Consider the following 19,079-nt stretch of genomic DNA (forward strand, 5'->3'; position numbering starts at 1 on the left):
AGCCCTGATCAATGATGTGCTCAGAGATTTTTGGGACAGATTGGTTTTTGTTTGCCTGGATGATATTCCATACACCAAAACAGGCATGACCACAGAATGGCTAAGGTGGGCACTGCCCCACACAGACAAGACATGGGACATGGCCACCCTGCAAAATGCTCTGTCTGTCCAATGAAAACTCTGGACAAAAAAAATACATTAAAAAAAGTTGCTTTCCAATTGGCTCGTTTGAATTGGGTGCATCGGTGGCTTATTAAAAAGTTGACATCTTCAACCTCTGTCGTTCCATGGTTAAGACCAGCACCACCGTTACAAATATTGAGCACAGTGCTTCGTGGCAGCTGACTTCGTGAAAGACGACCTGTGCTGGGTGGATCAGGCCCAGGCCTCTTCAACAGCCTCATGCATCCAGACGCATAGGTCCCTTTTGGAGTGGGAGTGGATGCCTTGAACCTCTGTGTGGGGGCGGTGCTGGCGCCTCTGCGAAGTGGTCAGGTATCACGGGCCGTTGGATCACATCTCGTCAGACAGAGAGCCCTCCATTTATTGCCGGCTTCTGGCAACAACGCTGGCAGCAGCTGGGGGTGCAGGTCAGCCTGACCTCCAGCTACCACCCCCACTCCAATGGTCAAATAGAGCGGATCAACCAGGAGATGGAGACCTACCTTAGGGTGTATTCACACTAGGTATGGTTGCCATGAACCGAGCCCAAGTACGATTGTACTTGCACCTCTGGCCTGCACTCACATAGGGTTTCAGCATTCGTGCTGGAGCATGCTTGCGTTATTATGGTGCGATGGTTTCAGTATAAACAGGAAGAGTGGCACTATCGCTGAACACACTGGCGTTCATTGACCTGGTTACTTTTCTGGATAGTAATTTTGAGTCATTTGGTCCGCAGTGGTCCACAGCTCAAGTCAAAGTCCACTTTATTGTCATTGACGAGATTGCTTTGGAGAGCCACAGTGTGCAAAAAGCCATAGTGCAAATGGAAAAACTCACAACACAAAAACATGACAAGGGACATTGTGGGCATTGTGCGCTGACCCATAAATATAGTGCAGGTCGAGACAAACTAGACCAACCAGGCAGACAAGTACCAGTGTATGTGGTATATGATATGCTACGACAATAATGGCAGTAGTAGTGATATGAAATTATATGATGACCATAACACAGCAGCATAGTGTGAGGTAGAAAGAGATTAAAGTGCAGGGTGTAATACTTCATTTAAAAGTGCAGAGTGCAGTACTGATGTTCAGTTTGCAATATGCAGTTTGGGAGGGAGAAAAATCATCTGTAGATGGTTTAGGGCTTCAGATGTGCTTGAAGTGATGTGGGCAACATATTGAGGAGCCGGACATCGTGGGAGTAAAAACTGTTCCTCAACCTGGCACATCTGGCTCTGATGCTGCAGTATCATCTTCGGGAGGGCAGGAGTGTGAAATGTCTGTGTGAGGGGTGTGAGGGGTCCTGCACGATGCTGTAGGCCTTACGGATTCTGTGAAATGTGTCCAGTAGTGGGGGCAGAGGCATCCCAATGATGTTCTCAGCTGTCTTCACTATCCTCTCTTGCGGTCAGAAGTGTTGCAGTTACCGTACCAGACAGTGATGTAGCTGGTCAAGATGCAGTGAGGGCTCTCTCACAGTCTGTTGCGAAACAGGTCTATCACTTTTGTGGCATGAAAATGTTCACGTAATAATGCTTCTCATATAAGGAGGTTTGCAAGGTACAACCTGAAGTACAGCAAGGACAAAAAGCATCTCTTTCCCCATTTTGTTGGTTTTGGATGGTCAAAAAACGTGAAGTCACACATCCTGTTCCATGCTCCAGCACAGTTAGTGCTCAAACTACATACATACACCCGAGTCCAACTGAGCTGTGCTCTGGCACACCTCTCTCAAGCGGCCAGGGATGGCTAAACTAAACGAGCACTCAATACGCTTTGGTGGCACAGTTCAAACTGCCCAATGTGAGTACACCCTTAGATGTCCTCAGGTGTCCTCAGCTACTGGCCTCTCGCCATTCGGAGCCCAAACCAGTCACCAGCCTGTGTGGTTCCCAACTGACCCCAGCGAAGATCCTGTGCCGTCTGTCAACCTCCCTCTCAATCAACTCCAAACCACCTGGTTGCTGCTGCACCGTATCCTGGGTCTCACCGGGATGGCTATGTGACACCAAGTGGACCAGCAACCCCATCCTTCCCTTGTTTTTCACCATGAAGTCCATAAGTGGGTATCCACCAACCACAACATCAACCCATTGCAACAACGGTCCATCCCCAGGATAATGCGAGTCAATCCAGTCTTCCACTTCTCACTGCTCGATATGGCTTGATCATCTTCACTGCTCCCCCGTTCAGCCTGGCCCCTTGGCTGAATGACGGTCTGAAGTGCGGTGTCCAACACCATCTCCTGGATTGCCACTGAGGGCAGGTCTGAGAGTTGGACTCTGAGGGCTACGACTGACCGCTCCTGGGTCCCTTGCCAGGACATTCCGGACCCTGCCCTGATCCAGCCGCCATCAGGATCTCCGTCATAGGAGGAGGGTGAGCCCACACGCCAAATGAGCTGTCAAGGGCACAGCTTCTTCATTATCTCAATGGGGTTCTGCTACTGGTGTTCCGTATATGACCATCACCCCTGGATTACGATTCCTTAATTACCCTGTTTTTTTTTATTGATTCTGAATCATCGACCTCGCCAGCCCCTGACCTGCTCTCTCCTGGTTTTGGATTGAGGGATTTTATGGATGACACCAATGACACCTCTTTCCTCTTGCAGATTCCAGCGGACTGCTTCTCCGGTTCTGACTGCTGCACATTCTGTTCTGACGGTTCTGACTATGAACCCCATTAATGGAAGTAAGGGAGATGTTTTTATTCCAAAATGCACTGCAAAAAAAAAACTACCTAAAACCTTGATACATGCGTCGCATTTAAAATTTTGGAAAAGTTCAATCAGGCACTTTGGGCCAGAGATCCTCAGGAAATGCCTGGAGGCTTGTCCACTATCCACAACCACCTACTCCAAGTCGGGGGTCACAGTTGCAAGAGACTGTCCCAGGAACGCTGGGAACAGGGCAGGGACTAGCCCAGGGTGGCAGTGAGCAGCCCACCACATGGGCTTGTTCACAGTTTATTCGTATAAGTTTTTTTTCTCTATATCCATGTGTAATAACTAGGACTGTAAGAAAAAATTAACAGATGAACTGCTGTGATTTCAAATATTTCTGGATATTGTTTAATGTACGCTTACACGTATGCATCGCAGCAAGCTTTAAGTCTGAAGAATTATTTCCTAAATGTCTTTTCTGCAATTATCTGTCTGCCATTTTAGGACAGGCCTAAAAACCAAGGCCTTCGTGACATATGAAAAGTTACAACATTGCCATTCAGAAGTTAACAAATTGCTAACAATGCCAAATTAAACCAGACACAAACTTCTGAAGATGGTGCAGAGCAAATTGCTCCTCAGTTTACATGATCCCAGAGCCTACTAGCATAAAAGATCTGGTTTAATCTACCTAAAATAGATGGGGCACTTATTGATCCCAAAGGAAATTTCAATCAAACAAGATATGTCATCACTGTATAAACTGAGCTCTGCATAGTTTATGTCATATTTAATAAGACCAGCTTTAGTGAAGAAAACCAGACTGTAATGAACTTCAGTACAGTCTCACTAGTGAAAATCCAGTGGTTAGAAGAATATTGCTCTACAGAGACCATGTGCTTCCATCGTGTGCTGGGCTGTGCATGGGAAAATGGAGATTTTGGAAGTGCAATATCCCGGTTTTGTTGATTTTGGCCCACTACTACCTCATTACTGCATCGGGTGCCAGCACCCAACAGCAGTTTATGGAGGTATTTCTGCAGAACAAGGGCCAAAAAGCGGCCATTGCTCTGCAGGCGACACACTCGAAGATAAACCGCTAATGAGAGACCTCTCCAGGAACAGCCCCTGAAATAAAAAAAGACTTATCCCATACGAGAGACACGCAAACATCTCGGCCGGCTGGAGCATGAGCCAGACACCTTTTGTAGGAAGGGGAAAAACACACGGAATTCACCAAACCTTTTTTGTTTTTATGTCGAAAATGAAAGTTCTTTACTCAGACGCGCTCATTCGCGCTTTACTCGCACTTTCCTTATGCTGTTTCTGCAATCCCTACCTGGTTATATGTTCTGTCACACATTCTTCAGGGCAGAAACGCCATCATATTCCACAACCCACCTTCAGGAGCGTCAAGATGAAACTCATGTCACGTTTCAAACTTTTTAGTCTCGTCAATAGGGGACTCAAATCAAATTTCACGTGTGTTGTGTACGCTCCAGATTCCTTCTTTTGGTCTTACCTGCTGAAAATGTTGACCCGCTCTTGTTGTGGGGCCAGAAATCACGCTCGACCGGCATTGCAGCCCGTCACCCTGCACATTACTGCGTTATAACGCCCTGGCCACGCAGGGCAGGCAGGCCGACATGCTTCTCCTTCTCCTGCGCCGCTGGGGCCGGTTTATTTAAAGGCGGCGTTCACCGCAAGAGTTCTGGAAAGCGGGGAGTTTGGAGGGGAGTGAGTCTGGCCCAAAAATGGATTTTCGGGATTGGGAATGGAGGCGCTTTGCACGTCGTTTAATTCCACCGAGTTAAAAAACAAATCTCTCTGATCCGACAAATGGCCGAGAGGGGTATTTTAATCAGATCTCTCTGTGTGTGTGTGTGTGTGTGTGTGTGTGTGTGTGTGTGTGCTGAAAATGGCCGATTTATTCCTCTAATTCGTCTCCAGGCGGTGTCACTGCGACGCAGATCGCGGCGATTAATATCATTTTTTGTCGTGTAATATAATAAAAACCACCAAGAGAAAGAAAACGTCTAAACTCTGAACATTATAAACTTTTTAAAATGTTGAATGTTTTTCGCTTTTCAACCCAAACTTTTCAGAAAGATTGTAAAAAGTGGAGTAAAGTTGTGTTGAAAAGAAGACTCACGGTTTCCACGCTCGGCCGCTGTTGCATTTCTTGCTCGGCACTTCGACCAGCTCGGTTCTTCTCTGTCCGGCGTGAAAACCGAGCCGGGGTGGGGAAAGCGCCCGGCCGCACAGTCGGACGGATATTCCCGGCTAATCCTGGCCCTTTTCCGGATTAATGCTTCAATAACCGAGCCCTCGGCGCCGCAGCTCGCCCGCCGCAGCTCGCCCGTTGCTCGGCTATGAAGCTCCGCTCACTCCCCTCGTCGGGTCTTTTTTTTTTTTTCTGTTGTTCGGAACCGCTCGGCTCCGCTCGGTAGTTTCCGGAATGGCAACTCGGAGAAGATGGAGAAGTCGGGCCTGTCCTCTCAGACCTCGATAACTTCCCTTCCCCAGATGCCCTTGAGGAAAATCCCTCCTCGTTTCCAGCTCAGAATAAAATTCCGGGTAAGCATGCAGTGGTTTAGGACAGCACTGAAGCAATCTTTACAGAAATACCCTTCACAGAATACATTTTCACTCTAAAAAACACACAGTGTTTACATACATACAGAGTCAATCCATGGCGTGAAGCCTTCTCCGTCATTCAATATATGCAGATGACTTTTATAGACAGATAATGATGCCTCCATCACTCCGGAACAGGGAACATCTGGATTTATTAGACCACATGTTCTTCTTCTATAGTCCAAGCTTTGTGTTATTTTATGGCCTTAGACATCATTCTAGTCCTCATCGCACATTATATCTGTAAATTGAGGTAATTTGGGGGGGTGGGCAGTTTACATTATTTCAGGGTTTAATTGTGCAATATACAGTATGGGCCAAATGTTTGGACACACCTTCTCATTCAAAGTGTGTCAAAAAGTGGAGACCTGGCCTCCGCAGTCACCGGACCTGAACCCAATCGAGATTTACATTTACATTTACGGCATTTATGAGACGCCCTTATCCAGAGCGACTAACAATCAGTAGTTACAGGGACAGTCTCCCTGTAACTTAGGGTTAAGTGTCTTGCTCAGGGACACAATGGTAGTAAGTGGGATTTGAACCTGGGTCTTCTGGCAATTGTGTTACCCACTAGGCTACTACCACCCTGGTTTGGGGTGAGCTGGACCGCAGAGTGAAGGCAACAAGTGCTAAACACCTCTGGGAACTCCTTCAAGACTGTTGGAAAAGCATTTCAGGTGACGACCTCTTGAAGCTCATCGAGAGAATGCCAAGAGTGTGCAAAGCAGTAATCAGAGCAAAGAAACTAGAATATAAAACATGTTTTCAGTTATTTCACCTTTTTTTGTTAAGTACATAATTCCACATGTGTTCATTCATAGTTTTGATGCCTTCAGTGAGAATCTACCAATGTAAATGTCATGAAAATAAAGAAAACTCATTGAATGAGAAGGTGTGTCCAAACTTTTTGCCTGTACTGTAGGTTGCAATAAATTATTGAATCAAAATCTTATTTAAGGACATAATGCAAAAGACAGCAATTTTACAGTGGTTACTTACAAAACAAATAAGAAAACTATTTGTGTGTTTGAATGTGTGGCTCAGTACAGTATTTGCATGAATTTGATCCTAATCTGATCTTAATCTGATTTTAACTTTACTGAGATGATAAACCAAGCGTGTACTCCAATCAGGCAGAGAATCACAGCAGCGAACGAGGGTTGAAATGTGATCATCTAGAAACAATCACATATGCCAAAGGGTGGAGAGTGTATTGCAACAAGTGAACTGTCAGCTCGTGAAATTGATGTGCTGGAAGCAGGATGAAATTGGCTCAGATTGAGACAGGTTTTTTTTATTTTTTCCCCCAAAACCAGAAGCGGTCCCAGGATTAACACCTAGTGACTGAGGACAAAGGCATTAAACATTATGCTTTAGCGCCACCATCAGGGTGAAGCGTATATTTCTACGCCTCGTGGTCTCTGTAGCGTTTCAGTACAGAATTCTATCACACATCGGCCATGTCCCCAGATTATTGACAACAAAACATCCACTCTTCTGTTCAACCAGACCAGCGAGAGCATAATAACTGTTTGTATTCACCCCCTTTGTATGAAACACCAGGTTTCTGACATGTATTGTTGTACCTTCTGTCCTTGCTGAACCCTTTATTATAAGCACTGTCAACATCACGTGTGAAAACAGCACATTTACCGTCCAGCCTGAAAGAAGAGCTTAAGAGGATCTTTTCCTCTTAAGAAGAGATAACATAACTGGGTCAAGGTCGGACCAAAGCCACTTTTACAGATGTGTTTACCACCACCTCTTCAGACCTGTGTACACTAGAGCAATGGTTCCCAGTCTTTCCCATTTTTGAAAATAATCAACCAACCCCATGACCCAATGGAATCTGAATGCAACTCAAGGGGTGAGAACCATATGGGAATAAGTGACATATTATATGTACAGTTTTGCTTTATTGCTGGCAAAATGTCACTTCCACATAATTATTATCACGTGTACAGGATTCACCCTTTAAACAGGTGTTTTCAGAAAGAAGAGATGCCCAAGAAGTTGGTGTTGTGTCGTCCTCTGGCCGCTAGATGGCAGGATTTGCCACAATATCAACAAGCTCACGTCATTTGAGAGTGACAGTTTTAGTCATTGTGAACCACTGCAGCACAGCATACTGTCCAAACAAGGAAATGTGTCCTCTGTATTTAACCATCGCCCTTGGTGAGCAGTGGGCAGCCTTGACAGGCGCCCGGGGAGCAGCGTGTGGGGTCAGAACCTGGATCAAGGGAACCTCAGTGGTGGCGTAGCGGTTAAGGAAGCGGCCCCATAATCAGAAGGTTGCCGGTTCAAATCTCAATCTGCCAAGGTGCCACTGAGGTGCCGCTGCAAAGCACCGTCCCCACATGGCTCCCCACTGCTCGCCAAGGGTGATGGTTAAAAGCAGGGGACACATTTCGTTGTGTCACCATGTGCTGTGCTGCAGTGTTTCGAAATGACAATCACTTCCCAAAACCTTGGTGGTTTGGGTTATAAGTCCACTTTACTGTCAATGAATGATAAATTATTGTATAAATGTTTGCTAACTGCCTAAATTGTGTACTGATCAGACGACACAGTGCATGAAGCCCCCCACTGATGGCATGTTCGGTGCCATGCAGAACTTAAAAACAAGAGATTCTGCTTTGACGTGTTTCCTTAAATCTGGGTTCAAGCCTGTTGTGTGTGTGTGTGATTAAATCTGTGTAGATCTGTGTAGCAGAGGAGGTTTGATTGTGTTTGATAATGACCGTTTATAAGGCTTCAGTTTTTTTTTTTTTGCAATAATAATGCCATTTGGTTGTCGTGTGAACTTTTCTGCGTGTGTTTCTTTTTTGCCCGCCAGGGGGCGACGTGAGCGCGCCTCCGCCTCGACCAATCGGAGGCGCGCAGCGGCGGCGCGCGTATAAAGGCTCGTCGGGCCGGAGCGCAGGTCTGGATCTGGCCGGTTCCGTCCGCGACTCCGCCGGCGCGCAGGTAGGCTCGACGGGTCACGTGGGGTCCGATGAAGGCGCCAGAAAGTCGGCTTCCTTCCCCCATTCATGCATTTCATGTATTTTTATTTTGGCCGCTGAACCGCGGTTTATGATAATTGGCGTTCGGTTTGGGGCATGCGTGCGTGACGACGTCCGTGTCATCGTTCATCTTAAAATTCAATAAAATGCGCATTTCTGCTGACTTGCTATATTAGTATTGTATGTGCTTATTCTGTTTTTATTTTTTACCATTCGTGCATTCGTACCATTTACCATTCGTTCAGCGTTCAGCGTTTTATACGCTTGAGAAGAATAAATGCATTAATGTGACATATCAGAAGAATGAATGGTTTCAGTCCATGTTATGTCTGTGTTATTGTCGGGTGAGGGTTACAATGGCAACGTTGTCATGCAGTGTTTTTTTGTTGCTATTTTCCACGTTATCGATATATTGCAGGTGATTAACACACGAGATCAAGATGGCCACCTCTGCCAGCTCCCACCTGAGCAAAGTTGTGAAACAGAAGTACATGGAACTGCCGCAGGGCGAGAAGGTGCAAGCCATGTACATTTGGGTCGATGGTACCGGCGAGGGGCTTCGCTGTAAGACCAGGACGTTGGACTCCGAGCCCAAAAGCATTGAAGGTGAGGGACGTTCTGCTCCACGAGCCCTTGAGAAACAGACCTTTGTCTGTGTACATTAAACTGTATGTTTTTTTTTTTTTAATTGTTCATTAGACCTTCCTGAGTGGAACTTTGATGGATCCAGTACCTACCAGTCGGAGGGTTCCAACAGCGACATGTACCTGATTCCTTCTGCCATGTTCCGAGATCCGTTCCGCAAAGACCCGAACAAACTGGTCCTGTGTGAAGTGCTGAAGTATAACCGCAAGCCTGCTGGTACGTCTGAGTGTTGCACGCAGTCGTTTAAACCCGTCACGTCAAGATGCGTCCAAAAATGTTGAGGTCATGTGTTCCAGAAACAAACCACCGGCACACGTGTAAGAAGGTCATGAGCATGGTTGAGGACCAGTGCCCGTGGTTTGGAATGGAGCAAGAATACACCATCTTGGCAACAGATGGACATCCTTTTGGTTGGCCTTCCAATGGTTTCCCTGGTCCCCAAGGTATGGTCACTGAGCCGGTTGCATTGGGTTTTTATATGGAATGTCTGGACGAATTTTACCATTTTTTTGCCTGTTTAAAACGTGGGAAATAATTTTCTTGTTTGTTTGAATGTGAAGGTCCATATTACTGTGGAGTAGGAGCAGATAAAGCCTATGGGCGAGATGTTGTGGAGGCTCACTACAGATCCTGCCTCTACGCTGGAGTTATGATCTGTGGAACCAATGCTGAAGTCATGCCAGCACAGGTATCCGAATCAGCCAATCCCAGGAAACCCTCTTTATTTCTGGGGTGTCTGTGTGATTTTGTGTTTTTTTACCTTTTTCTCAACTATTTTCTGTGCCACCCAGTGGGAGTTCCAGATTGGCCCGTGTGAAGGCATTAACATGGGCGATCACTTATGGGTCGCACGGTTCATATTGCACCGAGTGTGTGAGGACTTTGGGGTGGTAGCATCATTCGACCCCAAACCCATCCCCGGCAACTGGAATGGTGCAGGTTGCCATACAAATGTCAGCACCAAGGAGATGAGGGACGATGGAGGGCTGAGGTAGGTGTTCCTCACTATTCTTTACTTTTTCTCTGTCTTTCAAAGCTCAAATAAATATATCCATTTGTACAAACTGTTAGGGATGTAATGATGCCCAAGGCTTGCGATACGATTCATGCTTTTCATGGTATGATAACAATCAAGATTTGAAAATAGTACTTTTTATAAACTAAATTGCTTTTATCAAAAATGCAACAAAATATCGCAATTTATCTTTTATTGTCAGACAATTAAATGTGCAGTTCATGGGCAGTGGTGGCCTAGCGGGTAAGGAAGCAGACTCGTAATCAGAAGGTTGTGGGTTCGAATCCCGATCCGCCAAGGTGCCACTGAGGTGCCACTGAGCAAAGCACCGTCCCCACACACTGCTCCCCGGGCGCCTGTCATGGCTGCCCACTGCTCACCAAGGGTGATGGGTTAAAAGCAGAGGACACATTTCGTTATCTCTAATAACATGCTGTTGGGTCACTATATCAACTTGTCTTCTCTTTTTTGCAGTTATATTGAAGAGTGCATTGAGAGGCTAGGGAAGAGGCATGACTATCACATTCGTGCATATGACCCCAAGGGAGGCCTGGACAACGCCCGGCGTCTAACCGGTCACCACGAGACGTCCAACATCCATGAGTTTTCCGCTGGCGTGGCCAACCGAGGTGCCAGCATCCGCATTCCACGCGCAGTAGGCCAAGACAAGAAGGGTTACTTCGAGGATCGTAGGCCCTCAGCCAATTGTGACCCCTACGCCGTCACCGAGGCTTTGATACGCACGTGTCTGCTCAGCGAAGAGGGAGAAGAGCCGGTGGAGTACTAAACTTCTCTGTTTACTGGACTGACACTCTGTTCCCCTCCTCTCATTAAATAATGTGTATGGCCGGTAAGGTCACACATTTCACATATCACAGATCGTTAAATATGGTAGCAAAAAAAGGTATTTTTTGGTTACCCCAGAATAAATTAGTAGCTACTTTTCTGTAGTAGTTATTAATACACAAATCTAATATCAATAGATTGTTTATGGTTAACTTCTAATAAAAATGGTGAAGACTGTATTTAAATGACTTTTAATGCATTTTAGGAATTTGCACACTCCTTCCTGTACAGTGAGGGTCTGGTCCTGTTTCGTACGCATGTCATTTTCATGTCGTGATGCATGTGTGATCACAAAGGATTTGTTGTCTCACATTTGAACTCATGGTACATAAATTAATACGCTGTAATGCCCTCCATCATAGTGTGTTACATTTCTGTTTTAAATGCTTGTTTTTTAGTACAGAATTACCATTTTGTATATTGTATTCTGTTGTCTGTGTAAAATAGAGGGACTATTTAGGAAGTGCTGTGGAGTTTGTACTTTCTGTGAAGTTCCTTCCTTCCAAGTGCTATACATATCATGGTTAGTGCGAACCAGTGCCAACTTGATTAAATCACTGTAGAAGTAGCTTTACCTTATCAGACTTGTTCACTGTCTTTTTCTCTTGATGAGATTACAATTATTACAGTTAAGGAGGCAAATGGTGCTGTGCAATTTGGGAGATTATTTCAGATCCCTTCGGTTTTTAAATGTTTTTGCTTAAAACATGAAATACATTTGACTACTATAAATCAGTAGTGTAATGTAATGAACTGTACATTGTGTACAGCAGGGAAAACTCTAATCCTAGCTGCCCATTTAAATCTACATTTACATTTATGCCATTTATCAGACAGCCTTATCCAGAGCGATTTACAATCAGTAGTTACAGGGACAGTCCCCCCCTGGAGACACTCAGGGTTAAGTGTCTTGCTCAGGGACACAATGCACAGGGACAGATTGGACAGATAGAGTACATCTAACCAATAAATTGTATTAGTGACACATGCATCCTGGCAGCAGCTCTTCATTAGCTGATCATGAGACTTGGATTAAACTATTCTTTTATTGACACAAAATGTCTTCAAATTAACTAAATCCAGATGAATAGGAATAGTGAAGCTCTATTGCATTGTTCTTTAGAAAGAGAACAAAGAGTTGGTACCAACCCCCATTAAGAACTTTGAGTACACAGAAGGTACTGTACTGCTGAGGATGGGTGTCCAAAATCCTTTGCTCCAATCTTCCACAACTTTGATGGCCAGAAGAGAGATTAGTCCATTTTTCCAGGGGCCAGGAACCCATTTCTTGCCTAAAGCCCTACATTAAACCCTATTGCAGCATCTGCACTCCCATTACTCCTTCAGACAGGTCATCCAATGCTGATAATCAGGCACATTGCCCTGTTACTCAGCACTCTCGCCATTCCCACACCTAATCTTGTACTTGCCATCTGTCTGGTTGCTTCTTCCCATTGAACCCTAACCTTACTCTCTGTCATCCTGCACGTTTTACTCTTTCAAGGAAAACAACTTCAGAAACGAGGGTGGTGGATGGACATCGCAGACATAGACTAATGAAGTTGCTCTGATGACTTCAAAGTTGGACCAGAGCTACCATGACGCTGCTGCCACCTTACAGTGTGACTTAAAGTCTTGAACTCTAACCAGCTGAGGCATAAATATTAAAATCCAATGCCGTGTCCTCCTAAAATCATGATGTGAACCTGATTAAAATAGTCTCATTCCTTTCTACTCATACAAGCTACAATGCATATCACAATAACAATGAAGCAGTGAGAGAATGAAAACTTTGTACTTTCCCTGAGCTCAGATTTCTACGCGATTAAGCGTAAACCCTACTCCCTTCCCTCGTCTGAGATTAAAGTCTTATCATGCATCTAATAGTGACAGCAGTTTTTCTCCAGTGCTTGCTAGACAAAAGTAATCCCCACTAAAGCCTTTATTTTCCACAGAATAGTGTTGTTGGATTTGCATGTAATGCTTCTGATAAAAGGTTCAAGAGGCAAAGCGAGATAAGTGCTGCGTTTGGGGGAAGATTGCGGTGGCTGGAATCAATCGCTAATCCAAAGTAATCAAAAGGCAATAAAGCACGCAGCCTTAGGATGATGAATGACGCACATCTTCTTGAGACGCCATCTTGAGTTTTTGCGTCTTTCATTGGTTAATTGGATCACTTACATTGGCACTGGGAGGGTATTAAACGGCAGCTGTGAACCCTCCTCTGCTTGGAACCGACCGTGTTTTAATGCTCTCATTTTTTTCAGGTGACATGGACAGGGATCAGATTAAAAGGTGACCGTCAGTGCAAACTTAACCATTTGAAGTTGACTGAGTAGGATGTGAGGCCTTGAAGCTTTAGCAGGCTTTTCAGACCCTGTTTGGTGAATCATTTTGTGTTTTTGGAGATCGAAACCTATATTTGCGTTCGTTTTGTGTAACTTGAACAGGCTGGATGTCATTAAAACATAATTACTGCTCCGGAGAAGAATGTCCCTGTGTATCAGTACAATTACAGTCTGCAAGGGCAATGTCTGTCACGACTGAGAAACAATTCAGTTAATTCACGAATTCAACGCGTTCCTTCAAGGTGCTCATGAGAGGTCACATGTTCAGATGAGACCACAATTGGCCTTAACATTTGACCTTTGACCACCAAAATCTATACAGTTTATCTTTGAGGCCAAGCAAAAATTTGCACCATTTGCACCAAATTTGACGAAATTACCTGAAATTCCCTGAAAGTGATATCACTTTCATGAGAATGTGATGGGAGGACAAACAAACAACCTGAAAACACAGCAAGGAGGCAAAAGAAGAAGAAAAAAAGAACTGTGAATGAACATGACCCGGGTAAAGTACAGAACGTCTTTTCTATGCTCCAGGACACTGAACCAGAGAACAGCCAGTGAAAAAGTGCCCGTATTGTCCAGAAAGTACAAAGGAAGGTTTTGCACTGCAAATGATAAGACAAGTTTATTTATTCTCTATTGAACTCTGCAGTGCCCAGTGCCCAAATTTATTTTCTCCGAGTTCTTAACTAAATGCTTAGTTCAACCTTTTTATTAATCTGCCTGCCACATTGTCTAATTGTATAAGTTTATGCAACTTTGAAAGAACTTGACTTTTTTTAGCTGGGCTTAAAAAATAGACTTGTATGTATATCAGATTTTCTTTATTTCAAACCCTGTTCATACCAAACAGCTTTCATTTGACACTTTCTCAAAATAGATGTTCAGAAACAAACTGCCTGTAATCTAGGAAATCCATTCAATACTCGTCTCAAGAGAAATCAAAGTATAAAACAGGCATTGTGCTGTCAAAGGTATATTGTTTGACTTCTGGTGCATGGCTGGTCTCCAGTGTAACATCATCTAACCCATTTGAAGGCCATCATTTGGTGAGGAGCCCACTTCAACAGAGAGGGTCGGTCTCCGTGGGAGTCTCAGCATTACATTTAGGCTGGAGGCCTGAATTCATCTCACAGGGCAGTGATCCTGGCCGCATTCATACTGGAAGTCATTGTGCATCATGTTATTCATGCAGCTCAATGTCTTCAATGGCAGCTTATGATCTCAGAATCGGCATGTACTAATTTTAAGTTGGGTCTTTTTGACTCCTGCTGCTTTTCACCATGATTCTCCTCCATGAATGTTATGTCTCCCCACACAGAAATCGATGGTAACTTGAAGCACGTTGTAAGTCGCTCTGGATAAGGGCGTCTGCCAAATGCCTTAAATGTAAATGTAAATCAGTCACACTCAACTGACTGAAACAACGTGCCTCAAAATGGCAGTGTTTTGTAAATTCTTCAGTCATATCCACATTATTTGCAATAAAGTTAAATGTTCTGTAATAAAAAAAATAATACAGTTTTAAGATTGCATTGTAGTGACAGTACAACCTCATCACTTTATGTAAGGGGATTGTCAAATCTATTAAAATAGTTCTTCTGAACAATCTCCTTAGAAGATTCGAGGAGTTTCAATTTGCTGAAAAGAAGATAAGGAACAAGAGACAGATGTGTCAATATTTGTGTTGCATGAATCACTATAATGTTGGTCATTTTTAATGCCTCAAAATTAAATGAGAGAGCAAACATTGTTGCACAATATACTGCATGAACCACAAAAAACAGTTCAAAATGGGATTAAAGGAAAGTGAAAGTCCAGTGAATGTCATACACTGCAGCACATCACACAGTGACACAATGAAATGTGTCCTCTGCTTTTAACCGTCACCCTTGGTGAGCAGTGTGCAGCCATGACAGGCGCCTGGGGAGCAGCGTGTGGGGGTGGAGCTTTGCTCAGTGACACCTCAGTGGCACCTCGGCGGATCGGGATTCGAACCTTCTGATTATGGGTCCACTTCCTTACCTGCTAGGCCACCACTGCCCATTAACTGCCCTCGCTAAAAGGGACCCCTGCATCTCGCAACCTTCCAATTACGAGTCTGTTTTCCTACCTGCTAGTTCACCACTGCTGAACTATAGGTATGAGGTATGATTGATCTCATCAAGCTTTTTGTAATGGTTTTGTAATGGAATTGTTGCATCACCGCCGCACACCATTTCAAAGAACATTCCAAAAGTGTTGGTGTCCTAAAAATGGTCTCAACGAAACCCAGGGATTCTTTTTTTATTTGGAAGGCAATGAAGTTCACACTAACAGGATGGAAGATTAACAGCATTTATGTTCGGGACCAGTCTACTACACCATAAAAGGATATTTAAATTTATTCAAATAATTTCATGGTTTATAGATCAACATATATCAGCAAACTGGTATGTGAAATGTAATATAGTATTTAATGCTTATTACCTCTCTTTAAGTATTAATGAAGGGCTAAATGTACAAATGAATCCATTTACCACCAGGTATGTCCTACCCAACTAAGCTGCATGAAGCATACCTGTAACTTCACCTGCATTAACTGAGATGAATACAACAAGGGTCGTGGGTTCAAGTAAAAATATTTTCACCCAGCATACCATACCATACCATACCATACTAATTCCACATGTCACTCAAAAACAGTGTCCTTAATAGAACGAGGAGGCTGCCAGGATCGCTGTGACTCCCCAAACACTCGAACACACAGTAACTCTGTCTTTGTCGGCTGAATGGGGGTCTGTCTGGTGGACGGTGTGTTCTGACATCACCCTGATGCTCTTAGCATCACAAGACAGGGGGGAAGTGTGTGGCACTCAAATAGTGACAGGGACACCAGACACAGGCCTGTTAATGTCTGAGAGGCCATTGATGGACGCAGTCACGCAAGATGTACTTGGCTACTTACTTTATGCAACATGAGAAGTGGTTCAGCATGAAAGTGAAGTGACATGGTGACACAACCTAATGTGTCCTCTACTTTTAACCCTGCATCACCCCATGAAAGGCACACTGCCCCCTCTGACTTGCAATAAAGGGCTGTCAACATGGGCGATATTTCATGGGCAAAATTTATCCAAAATGAATGTACAAGAGGAATTTATATCAGCAGAGGTGTGCCGGTGAACATTTATGAAATGTGTGTGTGTGTGTGTGTGTGTCCAGTATTTGAGCATAATGCCCCGATTATTTTCCCTGTTGGCAAAGCAGAAATGTTTACTCTACCCCATTGCTTTGAGCTTCTCTGCTTCTAGGAACCCCTGTGAGATCCCCACAGTAAAACCAAATGTCCCCATGTCAGCCTTGTCAACTCTCTGGCGCCTGTTTTATGTGACTTCTGGCATCTCCTTCGTCCCTTCAGTATCATACCCCTTTGTTAGAGGGCTAAACTCACATGTGTTTTTGGTGTTTGCATTTTTAGAAGAGTTGAAGAAACAGGTTCTTTAAAAATAATTTGTTTGGCTCTGCATCAGAGTTAAGGACATACTTGTATGTCCCAGCACAATGAAATAATTCTCATGAACAATTTTCATAGGTATCTAAAAGACCTGGTGATGGATTCAAATTCAGCATTGTAAAAAATCCAAAAATGAACACTAGTATCCTGGCCAACATTTCATTTTTTAAATAACAATTTAAAGTGGAATATTTGAGTCAACCTTCTAAGATTCCTTGAAAATGATTTTCAGGGGCCCAGCACAAGTGATTAATTACAACAGATTAAGACCCAATCAAACATCCCTGAAACTGTGATGTGGAGCCTTTACCTTTATGGCATTTATCAGACGGCCTTATCCAGAACGCCTTACAATAGTAGTTACAGGGACATTCCTCCTAGGGACACTTGTGTGTCTTCAAATGCGTTCTAAGTTATTTTGCCACCAAATGCTCAAATCAGATAAATGACTCTTGGATGTTTTATATATGAATGGCCTGTATTTGTAATATTTAAATTATGTGACAAGAGGTGATATATCTTTTCTGATACATTTACACATTGACAACTGAATCATTATTGTACAGATAGAAATGTTGTGCGGTGCTATACAGATACTCCAAGTGTGCTAATTTCTATAAAACACAGTTGCAGGGACCTCAATGCATTCTCAGGAAACTGTCCTGTCTCAGGGAGGCTGAAGGAAGGGTTTCATGAACAGATCAGCTGAGATTTTTAATGATGTTCCCAGAGCGCAGGTTGCTGGTGGCAGAAACAAATAAGAACGGTTCACAGGTCCAGACTGACCCGTGTTCCCTTCCCGAGTTCCCTTCGGGATCGGGGTGGAGAGAATGGACAGGGGACAATGTGAAGACTGCTGGTTTGTGAGTCCAAGGCTGAGAATAAAGCCTTGATTATTCGCCCCGTTGGCAAAGCTGGCGGCAGAAATGCCCGGACACTGGACCCTGTTTTCTTTCAGCCCGTTTTGGGACAGGGGGTTCTCACCACAGCACTGGGGTGATTGTTTTTTCTTGCTCTCTTTTCATGGAACACTGTGGGAAAGTCTTTAAAGTGGAAAACACTTCCGTTTTGTTTCTTTTTAAGGAGGTACAGCGAGGGAGAGATGATGAGGTCCTGTTTCACTCTCAGTCATTCACTGTAACTGCTGCCACTGGAAAGCATGAAATCCAGAGTCTCATTATTAAATGAATTTCAAGAGATTAAGGATGTGTGTGTGTGTGTGTGTGTTATTTATTCATTTTTTGCATTAGGTTCACAATTTTTTGGTAAGTGTGATCCAAAGTGTAACATTCAGAAATGCTGAGGGCAAGAATGAACTGGGTCTATCTTTAAATAAGAGCTAAGATAACCGTCATTTTATATGATTTGGATGCCGAGCACACTAAATGTTTGACCTTTTGACCTTTTGCATTGCATTGATCTTCACATTGATTCAGCATCCAGAACAATCGAGTCAAATGCTCTTTGCCGTGATGTGAAAAAATAAAGACTTTCAAATGAAATCAAAATAAAACGTCATTGATCAGCATCCTTTTGATGGTTAAATAGAGAGATGCATTGATTTCAATGCCCAGGAGGGACATTTACAGTACAAAATATGATGAAATGGCTTTTTCAGAGACTACACCACTGACGTCTGTCTGTGTCTGTGTTTGTGTGTGTGTGTCCAGTTTGTCCTTTCTATTCCTATAGAGGGTTTTGAACGGGAGATTATGCAACAGCTTCACCATCTGAATAAGGGGTGGGTTACCCTGCTGGGTTGTGCCTTTTGTCGACCGCCATTGATATTCTGTTGGGTTCCGAGTTCGAGCGACACTTCCTTTGACCCAGTTTGGTCCAGTTTGTCCTGTTAATAACATGAGTCGGACAGTCTCGTGCGTTCTGCACCATCAGATGTTTGTTGATGTGGGTCCATGCAGCAGACACTATTATGTTGGTTCAGAAGAGACCATGTTGCTCCACCATGTGCAGGGTGCGGTATTTTCACGCCGATAACGTGACCGTTGATGCTTTCAGTGTTTTTGGTTTTTTGAAGCACTTCCAGACTCGGTGAGGCGTGATCCAGGCCGCTGTTACATAAGCGGCGTGCGACTGCATAGATCTTCTTCAGTTTAATCTTTTCTGCTTGATTACTTTCCCAGCCCCCAATAAGCCTGCCCTAGCATACACAACCCCTCCCGCGCTGGTCCCACTGCTGCATTCCAGGATGGATTGGAGGGCTTCGCAGCACGCACACAAAACGTACA

The 19,079-nt window shown here is 44.1% G+C and overlaps 2 protein-coding genes across 5 annotated transcripts in view; one reads left to right on the plus strand and one right to left on the minus strand.

Annotated features, from left to right (window-relative positions):
- The window catches only part of LOC114788325 (receptor-type tyrosine-protein phosphatase F-like), a 38,377-nt gene extending 33,153 nt beyond the window's left edge, over positions 1-5,224 (minus strand). For all 4 annotated transcript variants that reach the window (XM_028976798.1, XM_028976797.1, XM_028976796.1 and 1 more), the window contains exon 1: positions 4,988-5,224. The gene's annotated coding sequence lies outside the window, so the exon portion shown is untranslated. The remainder of the gene's footprint in view (positions 1-4,987) is intronic.
- Positions 5,225-8,374: 3,150 nt separating this feature from the next.
- glula (glutamate-ammonia ligase (glutamine synthase) a) lies at positions 8,375-11,565 on the plus strand. Its single transcript, XM_028976253.1, has 7 exons — positions 8,375-8,442; positions 8,899-9,086; positions 9,180-9,341; positions 9,422-9,568; positions 9,686-9,813; positions 9,917-10,116; positions 10,615-11,565. Exons 2-7 carry the CDS (start codon positions 8,921-8,923, stop codon positions 10,925-10,927), a joined length of 1,116 nt encoding a protein of 371 aa, XP_028832086.1. The 5' UTR covers positions 8,375-8,442; positions 8,899-8,920; the 3' UTR covers positions 10,928-11,565.
- Positions 11,566-19,079: the final 7,514 nt, after the last annotated feature.

The sequence above is a fragment of the Denticeps clupeoides genome, chromosome 4, assembly GCF_900700375.1.
Source record: "Denticeps clupeoides chromosome 4, fDenClu1.1, whole genome shotgun sequence".
NCBI lineage: Eukaryota > Metazoa > Chordata > Actinopteri > Clupeiformes > Denticipitidae > Denticeps > Denticeps clupeoides.